Genomic DNA, 12,898 nt, shown 5'->3' on the forward strand with positions numbered 1-12,898 from the left:
TTGAACCTTTCTTACATGGACCTCACAGGCACCATTCCTCCCCATCTAGGGAACCTCTCATTTCTTGTTAAGTTGCACTTCAGAAATAACAGTTTCCATGGTACCTTGCCCCAAGAATTGGCCCGTTTATGCTGACTGCAGTTGATTAACTTCGGATTCAACAATTTTATGGGAACCATTCCAGCGTGGTTCGGGTCCTCATCCAAACTTCAAGCCTTCAATATTTTTGGTAATCAGTTTTCAGGTTCCAGGCCTGCTGCAATCTTCAACTTATCTGCACTGCAAGTTATTAATATGGAAAATAACCAGCTATCAGGTGCGCACCAACAACCAACTATCTAGGAATATATTGTTGATCAATCATTACATTATAACATCTTGTTATTAATCTAAACGATGAGATGTGCTTAACTATATCTGTTATTTCTTTTTCTTTTTTTCCTTCTTCTTTGTGGCGCACATATATAACAGGTAGCATACCAAGAGAAATAGGGAATTTAACAATGTTGAAGGTGATACTCTTTGACGACAACAATTTCAAAGGTATATATGACTCGGCTAAGCTTTGACTACAACAATGTTGCAGTGTCATTAATTATATATACACGCATTTATAATGAGTTTATCGATATTTTTCAGAAATTTGAAATGAGATTGGCTCTTTAGATCAGGTGGAGTTCATGTATGTGCAAGACAATGCCCTAAAAGGGCATGTTCCTGTGGCTGTCTTCAACATGTCTTCTTTGACTGTATTGTCACTACATGGAAACAGCTTGAATGGTGGCATTGCAGACAATATATGTCAGCATCTTCCTAATAATCAGGTGCTGAATTTGGGTAACAACCAGTTTGGTGGTCCGCTTCCATCCAAATTATGGCAATGCAAAGAGCTTCTGGAATTAGTATTGGAGAATAACAATTTCAGTGGAAGCATACCCAAAAATATGGGGAACTTGACCCAATTAATGGAGATTTATATTGCCTACAACAATTTGACAGGTATTTGAAATGTCATGTCAACTCTATTCATTTTATACTATTGTTCCTTTCATGATTTATCATTACTTACATCTTAATTAATAATTCATAACTAAGATTCGTATTTAATTAATAGGAAGAATGTCATTCGAATTTAGAACATCTTTCAACATCGGGAAGTTATGTACCACTGGCTTGTGCTGATATTAATTAATTGTTGCAGGTACTATACCAGATGAGATTGGTGATCTTCAGCATTTACAGGTTTTCTCATTCGGGGTTAATAATCTCAATGGCCCCATCCCATCAGCAATCTTCAATATGTCCATGTTAACAGCAATTTCGCTTACTAGTAATCAGCTCTCAGGTAGCCTCCCAGCAGACATAGGCCTTAGACTTCCAAACCTAGAATTGCTATATATAGGAATGAATGAACTCAGTGGAGCCATTCCCAACTTTATCTCTAATAATGGTTCTAAGCTCACCAAGCTAGAAATGGGCGGTAACTCATTTACTGGGTTTATTCCTAGCACGCTCTGTGCCTTAACAAACCTTGACTTACTTAGCTTGCACACGAATAATTTGACCATTGATACTTCAACTCCGGAAGCAAACTTCCTTTCTTGTTTGGCTAATCTTACAAATTTGCAGAGATTGACCTTGTCAAATAATCCATTAAATGACACTCTTCCTGTTTCCTTTGGGAATCTCTCCACATCACTTATATATCTGGAATTAAGAAATTGTAGCATGAGGGATAAGATTCCCGATGATATCGGCAACTTAAGCAGCTTGATAGCCTTAGCTCTGGGAAACAATCAATTAACTGGCTCAATTCCAACCTCAGTGGGAAGACTTAGGAATCTCCAAGGTTTGTATTTGGATGGTAACAAGTTGCATCCCACATCAACTTTGTCAACTGGCAAGGCTAGCTGAATTTCGTTTGGACGGTAATCAACTCTCTGGCTCTAAAAGGGCAACAAATGGATTTCATGAAAGCAACTTACTTGGCACTGGGGTCTTGGCTCAGTATACAAAGGTACAATTTCAGATGGGATAGATGTTGCTGTAAAGGTTTTCAATTTACAGATTGAAGGGGCTTTCAGGAGTTTTGATAGTGAATGTGATGTGCTGAGTGTTAGTTTGTAGGACGTGTAATGTGTGTTGCTCTGATACCACTGTTAGTTGAAGGGAGAAGAGATGCTTAGAGAATAGTTAGTTTACTATTTAGGACAATATTGTTTATGTGGAATAGAAAGCTTTTGAAAGGGTAACAAGATAATTTTATTTTATTAAGAAGGGTACAAGGCTTTAGAATTGGATACAAGAGTTGGCTGGAAGTTAGACAAGCTGTAGCTTCAGTTTTCACTTGATTCATTACATTGGATGGCTTGATGCCTATTTATAATTGTTCCTAACCGACATAGCCCAAGTTCCACCGACTTCGCTTCTTCATTTACAGCCACTAGCATATACAACTTTCTAGACTTAACTATATTACTCTAATATAATATCTAGTTAATGTAGTCTTGCTCTAGAGAATTCCTCCATTGATATTTGTCTTTAGCCATATGTGTCTTGCATCTGGAAACTTCATCTTTCTTAGAGATTGATGAGTAGCCGACATTCCATCATCTAGTTTGTAGGTTCTTGAGTTTTCTAGAATTGTGTAGTTACATCTACACAAATATGCATTACTTTTTCAACACTGAGCAATATTCATCACCAAAATCTTATCAAAATCATCAGTTGTTGCAGTCAACCTGATTTCAAAGCCTTGGTGCTACAATACATGCCTAATGGGAGCCTTGAGAAGTGGTTGTACTCTCAAAATCAAAACTCTCCTTTGAATATCCTACAAAGGTTCAATATAATGACAGATGTTGCATCAGCATTGGAATATCTTCATCATGGTCATGGTCCAAATCATGTTGTACATTGTGATGTGAAGCCAGGGAACATACTACTTGATGATGATATGGTTGCACATGTTGCTGATCTTGGCATTGCAAGACTCTTAGGTGAAGGAGATTCTATGACCCAAACCATGACCCTTGCCACAATTGGGTATGGCTCCAGGTGATGTACTGTTGCTTGTTTACTTTTCAATTTAATTTATGTTGTCCTTCATTATGAACAAGGTGACCTTATGATTTTCCTTCATATATAACTAAATTCACATATATAATATTGCAGAGTTTGGAATGGAAGGAATCATTTCAACCAGAGGAGATGTGTATAGTTTCGGTATTGTACTAATGGAGACGTTCACAAGAAGGAAGCCAACTGATGAAATGTTTGTTGGGGAGATGAATTTAAAGCAATGGATTGCAAATTCATTACTTCCAGATGCTGCAATTGTTGAAGTTGTTGATGCCAATTTACTTGGGATAGAGGAAGATGGTGATTTTGTGAGCATGAGGGATTGCTTATCATCCATTATGAGATTAGCTCTAGCTTGTTGTGCAGAACTGCCGGAAGAGAGGATTAACATGCAAGAAGCTCTAGTCACACTCAATAAAATCAAGACTAAGTTTTTGAAGGACTGTGTTGGAGTGCAGTCTAATCATTCAAAATATATTAATTATTAAGAATAACATGTTTTTCTTACTCAGAGGAATTTGTGATTCAAGACTGGGACATGGATTATTTGACTTGGACAATACGAACTGTACTTGTGAGGGTTTGCACTCAACATTAATCCAATCTCCTTCCTTTGTTCTAACCTCCAAGCCAGCGACATCATGCTGAACAACAATGGTGGTGAAGTTCATGTCTGTGTGGCTCGGAAACCCTACGGTGGCATCGTTGTCCTCTGGTACTGTATATTTGATAAATCTAAGAAGGTGACCGTTGGAACTACGTACCAACCGGCCACTATTTTATATCTTAATATAATTTATTTATATTTTTCCTTAATATTATGTTAGAATTATGTGTATAATACGTAAATTTTGTAAAATATATGTGTATTAAAAATGTGAATTTTACCGAGTCTTTAAGACGTGTACAAAACACAGATGTATTATTGAAAAATACGTACATACGTTTGTAATATAGAATTAAACGTGAAAGTTCTAAATTCTCTTTATGCAGGTAATAATTCTGTAAAAGTAAAAATTCAAAAAGGGACAATGGAGACTCTGGTCATGGCCTAATAGTAATGGATAACGCTCTAAACGAAAATCACGGGAAAAAAAAAAGGGAAAAGGGTATCTAAATAGTATAGCCGCTCGGCTATACTATTTATTTTTAAAATTTTAAAATAAGCCCAGTAAAGCCGCCCGGCTATACAATTTTTAAAAAAAAAATTAAAAACCCGAGATACTGCTTATATAAAAAAAGGGTCCACCTAGCTATTAGGCGTCCACGTGTAAAAACGGTATAGCCGCCCGGCTATACCTTCGTAATAATAAACATAAAAACCGAGTATCGCCGCACGGCTATACTATTTTTAAAAAATTTTTAAAAAACCGAGTATAGCCGAGCGGCTGTACGGTTGATTAAAAATAAGGTTATTCGCAGCATTGGTCCCTCAATTATACCCGTAGTTACAGTTTGGTAACTCAATTCAATTATTAGTTGCAGAGGTCACTCAATTAGATGTTGTGTTGCACCGTTAGTCCATACCGTCAAGTCTCTCTAATGGCAGGGACTAATGGTGCAACACAACACCTAATTGAGTGACCTCTGCAACTAATAATTGGAGTTGAGTGACCAAAATGTAACTCCGAGTATAGTTGAGGGATCATTGCTACAAAAAATCCTAAATGAAAAGTCACATTTGCCCATCAATAATCTAAGATATGCTTGTCACGTAATCATTTTAAACAGAAAAAGTCACAAACTTGACGGAAGGACTAACGGTGCAACAAAACACCTACTTGAGTGACCTCTGCAACTAATAATTGAATTGAGTGACCAAACTGTAACTACGGGTATAGTTGAGGGACCATTGCTGCGAATAACCCTTAAAAATAAAAATACCCACCTAGAGATTAGGCACCCAAATGTCAAAACGAGTACCACCACGCGGCTATACTATATATATATATATAATTCGCCTAGCTATTAGGCACCCACGTGTCAAAAAAAGGTATAGCCTTGCGGCTATACGATTTCTTTTTATAAAATGCCGTAGTATAGCCGCGCGGCTGTACATAAATATATTATATTTAAAAGGTATCGAATGGTGCGTTCTGTGGTGAAGCGACTCCATGTTCCACCATGCCAAAATAGTACACTTCAACCAAATTCAAGGAAAGCTAGAACATCCAACTTGAAATATATTATTCCAGGGATCATATCAGCAATACCCCTAGTGGATGTGTATAGTTTCGACATATATAACTAAATTCACATACATAATATCACAGAGTTTGGCATGGAAGGAGTAGTTTCAACGAGAGGGGATGTGTACAGTTTCGGTGTTGTACTGATGGAGACATTCACAAAAAGGAAGACAACAAATGAGATGTTTGTTGGTGAAATGAATTTAAAGCAATGGATTGCAAATTCATTGTTTCCAGATGCTGAAATAGTTGAAGTTGCGGATGCCGATTTATTTGGGACAAAGGAAGATCGGGATTTTGTGAGCAGGAGGGATTGCTTATCATCCATTATGAGATTAGCTCTAGCTTGTTCGGCAGAATTTCAAGAAGAGAGCATTAACATGCAAGATGTTGTTGTCACACTCAATAAAATAAAGATTAAGTCTTTGAAGGACTGTGCTGGAGTGCACCCTTAGTTTTTCTTTTTTTTTCTTTTTTTTTTTGTTTTGGATCCATTTTCTTCTTGTTTTCGATCTGAAAAGACTGCATTAATTTGTCATAAAGAGTTGCCTTTCTCCACTAATCTTTTCTTCTTCTGTCTTCATATGGTGGAAAACCCTATTTGTTCCTCCACGATTACCTTTACTTACAAGCAATGTAAGTAAGGGCATAGGTGGCCATGACAGAATTTATGTACAAAACATATTTTCTCTCTGGGTTTTGCTGATGGCTGCTAATACATTGCAGCACTGATTTTACGAAAGAAAAAAAAAAGCACTATCATAGACTGAAGTTCATTTGCAACTTTGTTGACTCATCTAATCCAATTTGTGCTTATATAATAATACTATTAACACCCAAAAGTAAATGTGGATTGTACATAATCAGAGATTTATGGTGTTTATTATTTTAATAAAGCATCTATTACAACAAAACAAAAACAAAAACAAAATAAAAAAGAATAGTTATGTGTGATTTGTTCTAAATTGATGTGTCAAGTCCAATCCAGTAATGACATTTGTCGATGAAAATAAGTAACTTTGCGTGTTAGTCCCTATCCAAATGCGACAGTTGTCTAAAAGTGACACAAAGACAAGTATTTTGTGGAACATTGACGTGTCATTTCCAATCCGCAAACGCCACATTTTCTAAATATATTCCGTTGTAATTCTATATAAACAAGGTGCTATTCAAGTCTCACATTCATATTCACTTTTCCTAAAATCATTGTTCTTCGCTTTTATATCATGTCTCTATTCAAACCTTTATTTTTGACCAAATACTACCTACAAAATGTAGAAGGATGACATAAATGATTGACAAAATCGATCGAATCCATGATTTACTAGACAGAGAGCCGCAGCCTCGATCACTTCTCATGGTATGCGTCGCCTGAGACAGTTAGCACATCACATGGTAGCACCCATTTCCTATGCGGTTGTAGGAGATAGCCCTACTAATCTTGGCAACATACGGACATGAACCTTATGGACACGACCACATGGACATGAACCTTATGGACACGACCACATGGACATGAAGCACGTTTGGTTAGCATTTAAATGGTTCTATCTCAGTTTTTGTATCATGGATGATGAATAAATATGGATGTTGATATGGAGAACCATCCTAACACAAAGAGGTAGTAATTGGCAAACGGCTTCTTCTATTTTGGAGTGTTTATTTATCACAATGAACTACAAAACAGCAGGCAATGGCCCTTAAATTCACTCTAAATAAAATTTCAAGTGGCCAATCTTAAATTGTTTTGTGCAAATAATATACCTATAATTCTCCTTAGATCAGTAAGGTATAAATATGACATGAAGTCAGTCTCTTCTTACAGGCAAAAGTAAATTACAGAATAACAATTTAAATCTGAGGAAAAGATTTCGTGACTTTGGGATGGGAAGAGAGTTGTTTGCTACTACATCTAAAACTCCTTGCAATCTACCTTACTCCAAGGGGTAGGCATGCTACAGTCCTAAAAAAACAAGACATTCTAATCTGCATTCATTTACAATCCAACATGACGTAGAGGATAAAAGATCGGGCTCAAAATTCAAGACTGAAAATCGAAAGATGTATAACAATCCATATCCATGCTGCATCACATAAAATCCTCAGCATGCGATAATGGGGGTTTCTGTTTTCACGCTCGTTCATCGTTCACATGATTTGGAACTTCAGCTTGACTGTCCAGAGGCATATACTGTGCCATTATAGCTCTTATTTCTGAATCCATATATGACTGCAAAGGAGCATAGAAAGTATCAACAACCTGAAAATGTTAAATAAAAAAGACGGAAAATATTCGTGTCCTGAGATTATTTAACTCCCTAATAAAATCATGTTCCAAATAGAGCACATACTAAATGCAGTGTAAAGCAGAGCACATAGTAAGACCAACCTAACAGTTCTTAAACCTTGAAGGGTTCAACACACACCATAGTTAAAGACACTAGGAAGATTTTTTTTGTCAATTTTGACATAAAAGCTTCCCACATACAAGAGTCCGCATGTATACAGACAAATTTGTTCCATAGGCTTGGTTACTTTTGGAGTTTCTTTAACACAGATAATTCCAAGGCAAGATAACCTTAGTGGCCTGCCAATAGGTTGGGGTCAACACCCCAGTCAATATGCAGGCCTGGCCCATAGCAAGAAATGGTTCTACAGTTCTACTTTACTTCACCATGACGTCTATGGGAATGTTCTAGGTTTACATATTCAAAAATTAATGCCAATGAAGTGCAAAAGGTAATCTTTGCAGAGCCAGAGTATCATCTGATGTATCCAATAAAAGCAATTTTATCAACCTCAGGAAAACAGCCACCAATATCACCACCACAAAATGGAGACTCAAGAATTACCAATGATATATGAAATTTGCAAAAGAGAAATAAAGCACAGAAAGCTCACCCGCAATCTATATTTGTACACAAGATATGCCCCACCGCCAGCCATAGCCAAGCCTATCAAAATAACCCACACAGCAGCCCATGCAGACTTTCCCCCACTAGCAGCCTTACCTGCACATTACCAAGGAGAGCACATCGAAATAAGCACTTGCATTATATATTTAGGACATATAAAGTTGAGTTAAAAGCTTGAGTTTCTGGACTCACTTATGCAGGTATCATGGTCCTTGATATACAGAAGATTCCCACTACACGAGCAGTCATAGCTCCCCCAGGTATTTTTACAGCTACATTCAGGGCACTGGCAAGCTTTCTTCTCTCTGCATTCATCAACATCTAAGAAGAAAAAGAAAAAAAGTTTAGCAACATTTAGGTCCAAGATATTTCATTGCAAACATTTTTTTTCTTTCTAATTTGATCCAACAAGAGTTTTGTTTTGTCCTAATTAGGGACTAAAAAACATGACATGTACCAAGCCAAAAGAAAAAATGAACCAACCACAGCCCCGTTACTTTTTCTTTTTATTTCAAGAAATAAGTCAGATAGTCATGACGTATCCATGGGATCATGATGGTCTTCTTTAATATCACATTGGCTGATTTCATGAAGAGCAAGGTTAAGAAGTTCAGCATGGTACGAAGCCTTTAGATTGGTCTCCAGTTCACCGCATAAATGCATAAAAAAAAATTGAATTTGACCATTCAGATCTGAGCGGGATATTGGCTCAACAAGGATCATCCACAATGATTCGGATAAAGCTAAACTTCACTGACCTAAATGTGACATGAAGGCTTAAATGATTTCCACCAGGTCCAGGTATAACTTAACCAGCAGGGTGCAAACCCACTCAACGAGAGGCTTTAAAACATAGCTTGTAGATTCATTCTCAATGATTTGAAACTTAAACACCAAAGGAATACATAGAGGTGTGAATATACATACAATCCTAGGGGCTTGATTCCTGTGACCCAAAAATTCTTTGGTTGTACATATTGGTGCAGTTCCTATTGAGTGACATTACTTTTTATTCAGGCAAAGCCATATTTTCCAGTTAAACATGAAGCTAGAGAAAGATACATTAGCAGATCTATTCATGCAAACTCATGTGCATGCAAACTCATGTGCAAGCACACCATTTAGCAAGGTCAAGTACTCCTTGTGGCATATGCCTTGATGCACCACTGTGATCAAAGTGGTCTGAACTTAAGCTTCTTAGACATCAATCCATTAGTGGACTTATGTTGTATTATTGTATTACAGTGAAAACAAACAACAGAACATGCCCAGACCTTAATTTCTAGTGGTCCAAACTAGAGCTTTTTTCACATACATTGTGTATTACAGTAAAGCTGAAAACCAACAGGACACACCAAGGCGGTAATTTCTCTTACCTTCACAACTTTTGACACCATCACCTTTAAACCCAGGAGGACACTGACATTGGACCTCTCCATTATCCTGCTCAGAAAAATAACCCAACTTAAAACTAAATGTTTTGATAGGACTCTCAAATCTAAAGTTATTTCCTGAGAGCATAATTTAATTTTAACAGAAAATGGGAATTAAAAAAAACCACTTACTGTGCAAGCAGAGAATGCATGCCCATCTCGAGCTTCATGCCAACAACCTCCATTGTTTACCTTGCACCTCCCAGGCCCACTTGCTGGAAATTTAAGGTAAATTCCTCAATAAAAAGTGAAGAATAAGGAAAAATGTTTGCAAAAAGGAAGAATCTGAGCTATTCTTTGATTATAATGAAGAAGAATAACAAAATAAATTTTTGGGAAGATTTACGTTGATTTGGAGCCCATATAGATATTTTATCTTTTAAAAAATTGAAGTTTGCAAAATGCAAATACAGAACAAGATCCTTACACACTAAACCTAGATAAGACCTTTTGGCTAATTGAACATAAAAGTCAGTATCCACAATTTTTATTCCCTCAACTTTGTTTTCCCTAATGTCATGTCTGTTTTAGCACAAACAAAAAGCAGAAGTTTTATATATTTTTTACCTTCACAGGTAGTGTAACCATCTCCTTTAAATTGCACACCATCAACCAGAGGGCACTCACATACCCTCCCACGAAATGTATCCTAAGTAAACAAACCAAAGTCACAAAGAACAAGAGTTAATATACTCAATTTTCTCATTTTTCAAGACTCATTAGCCAGTAAGTTACAATTTGTACCTTGCAGGCTGTGAGGTTGGCTGCTTTATTCTGCCAGCAACCACCATTATTATCCAAGCACTCATTTGTCTCGACATCTACCATGAGTAAATAGTGAATGCAGAACTCAAGTTCAGAATGAATAAATCAGAAAGAGATAAGAAACACCAGAATAACAAGAGGGGCTTACTTACCACTACTCAAACAAACAGCTGGCTCAGTAGTTTCCTCGAAACCAGAACAGATAGCCTTCAGAACTGCACCCTTCTCCAACTTTCCTGCAAGCAAATATTTTAGAGAGGGAAACTTCCAGATTGTTATCTAAGAAATATAAGAACAGGACAAAGGCAAACCTCGGTATTGTCGATTATTGACAACAAGGGTAGGCAATATGGTTACATCACCTCTTGATCCTTTCCCAACCTACAAAGAGCGTTCTTGTCAAGCAAGTACAAAGAAATAAACTAATATGACCAATTCAAAGAATTGCACTAAGCGGCAGATATTGATCATACACACTAAAAACATGGAAATGAAGAGGATATATATAGAACGAAAATGCATTGAACAGAGACAAATACCTGAGCATCTTGCTCTTCTTTCAGAACAGAATTTTCAGAGTCTGCAGTTGGGTCTCCCATACACTGCTCAACCTTCTTAATATCAAGGCCTGAAAATATGTCACATAAATATTTAAAATGAAGGCCACACTAATTAACCATTAATATTCTTAGAAACATTAGATGCAATATCTAATCATTTACCAAGAGATTTAATGACACTGTCAGCACATTCCTTGTTGTACTTTTTCTCCTTCATGGGGCATCTAATTTGAAAATCAGTTACATAGTCCCACCATACCCAAGGCTTGTTGGTCTTATTTACCACTTTAAAAACACATAGCTGCCTTAAATTTTCAAGAACCACATCTTTCCCTTCATAACCAGTGCTGAAGTCCTGTTCAGGATCAGGAGCACAATATCTTCCATGATTGATACACTGGGACTTGCACTGTTTGCTTAAGGTGAATGCTTGAGGACAGTACCAAGTTATATAATGAGGTGTGAACTGAGTGTAACCACCTATTTCAAGTATCTGTGCTGCACCCCTAAAATCCTTCATAAATTCCATCAACATGTCACATTTAACCCCACATTCATCATTGCTGTTGGTCCATAGTTCATATTCCACACGATCATCTGGGTGTGGAACAGCTTCTCTCCAGTCAAGATTCACATTGACCATATCACCAGAACTGATTGATTTCTTTAAAGTTTGCCCAAAACTTTTTTCAATGAGTGCAGATGGTATTGTTATGTTTTCAATGTATTTGGCAGTTGAACCATCCTCTTCCGGTGAGTCCATGGTTATTAATGGCTCCTCAATATTATCAGCAACAAGAACTGCAGAAGCCCCAGCCTTCTGGGCATTCCAAACCTTCAAGGCAAAGAAGCAATCTGGAAAGCACAAACAACAGTTTCAACACAAGCAATGCTGAAAAAACTCAGACAAATAAGCAATACTAGAAAGTATCTTGTAGGGACCTGCTAAGGGGGGTACTAGTTTTCTTCCCCTCCCAACAACCCCAAAAGTTCTCTCCGACTCCACTTTAATTTTTTCTACGACTAATGCAGAGATTTGAGAGAATGAGATTTCTGTATTGTTGACTTTTTAATATTTCAAAAATATCCCCAATTAATATTCTGTCTCCCCTTCTTTCTAGCCTATCCAAACAAGACTTCTCTTTTCTCATCTCTTATTTTCTCTCATATATGTTTCCTTCTCTTCACTCCTAGCTAAAATTGCTAAACACACTGTTAATAATAATAATTAAGAAGACATTACATCCATATAAGCCTGAAAATTTTTAAAGCAGGAATCTAGATTCAAAATAACATTAGGGCATCTCTTCAGTGACTGCCAACACCAACTACGACTCTAAACTGCTAACAAGACACAAATTAAGCAGATTTATAAAATGACTGTCTGTACAATCAATCAAAGAAGAGCTAAATAAGGCAAATTGACTAGACTTACCAAAAATGGCATCTCCACAATCGACCAAAAAAGGGGCCTATTGAAGCTCAAAATTTACAATATCAAACTACTCATGACTACAAAAAAGCAGACCCAAAATGAACTAAAACACATCAATTGAACTTCAAACCTCATATTGACATTCAAATTACTCTGCAAAAAGGGTAACTCCTAAATTAACAAAACAAACAAATTGAACCTCAAAACTCATAGTAATCATCAAATTGTTCAAAACTACAAAAAGGGTACCTCCCAAATTAACAAAAACAATCAAATCGAACCTCAAAACTCATAACAATGATCAAACTACTCAAAAGCAAAGAAAGGGTACCTCCACGATCGACCAAAACGAACGTTGGGAGAGCTCCAGGAGTCGATTTAAACGAAATCCCAAATTCAGAGAATTCCTTGCAGCCCTTCTGATTCTCTTTTGGATACAGCACAGTACCCGCCATGCTGCCTCCGTACTGAGGAATCCCAAAGTTCCCAATGGCAGTGTCATATGTGCCTTTGATTTTAT

The 12,898-nt window shown here is 36.9% G+C and overlaps 1 protein-coding gene and 1 pseudogene across 1 annotated transcript; one reads left to right on the plus strand and one right to left on the minus strand.

The window, feature by feature from the left end:
- Positions 1-5,787, plus strand: LOC148292549 (uncharacterized; annotated as a pseudogene).
- A 1,225-nt stretch (positions 5,788-7,012) lies between these two features.
- LOC110763681 (vacuolar-sorting receptor 3) lies at positions 7,013-12,898 on the minus strand (the record flags this gene model as incomplete). The annotated part of the gene is given in 12 exon segments (XM_021966513.2): positions 7,013-7,500; positions 8,172-8,281; positions 8,378-8,506; positions 9,562-9,628; positions 9,751-9,833; positions 10,186-10,267; positions 10,363-10,439; positions 10,536-10,619; positions 10,695-10,764; positions 10,923-11,011; positions 11,106-11,798; positions 12,710-12,898. Coding segments are annotated over 12 exon segments (1,772 nt in total), but the record flags the coding sequence as incomplete, so codon positions are not given.

Source organism: Prunus avium, chromosome 8 (assembly GCF_965620075.1).
Source record: "Prunus avium chromosome 8, drPruAviu1.hap1.1, whole genome shotgun sequence".
NCBI lineage: Eukaryota > Viridiplantae > Streptophyta > Magnoliopsida > Rosales > Rosaceae > Prunus > Prunus avium.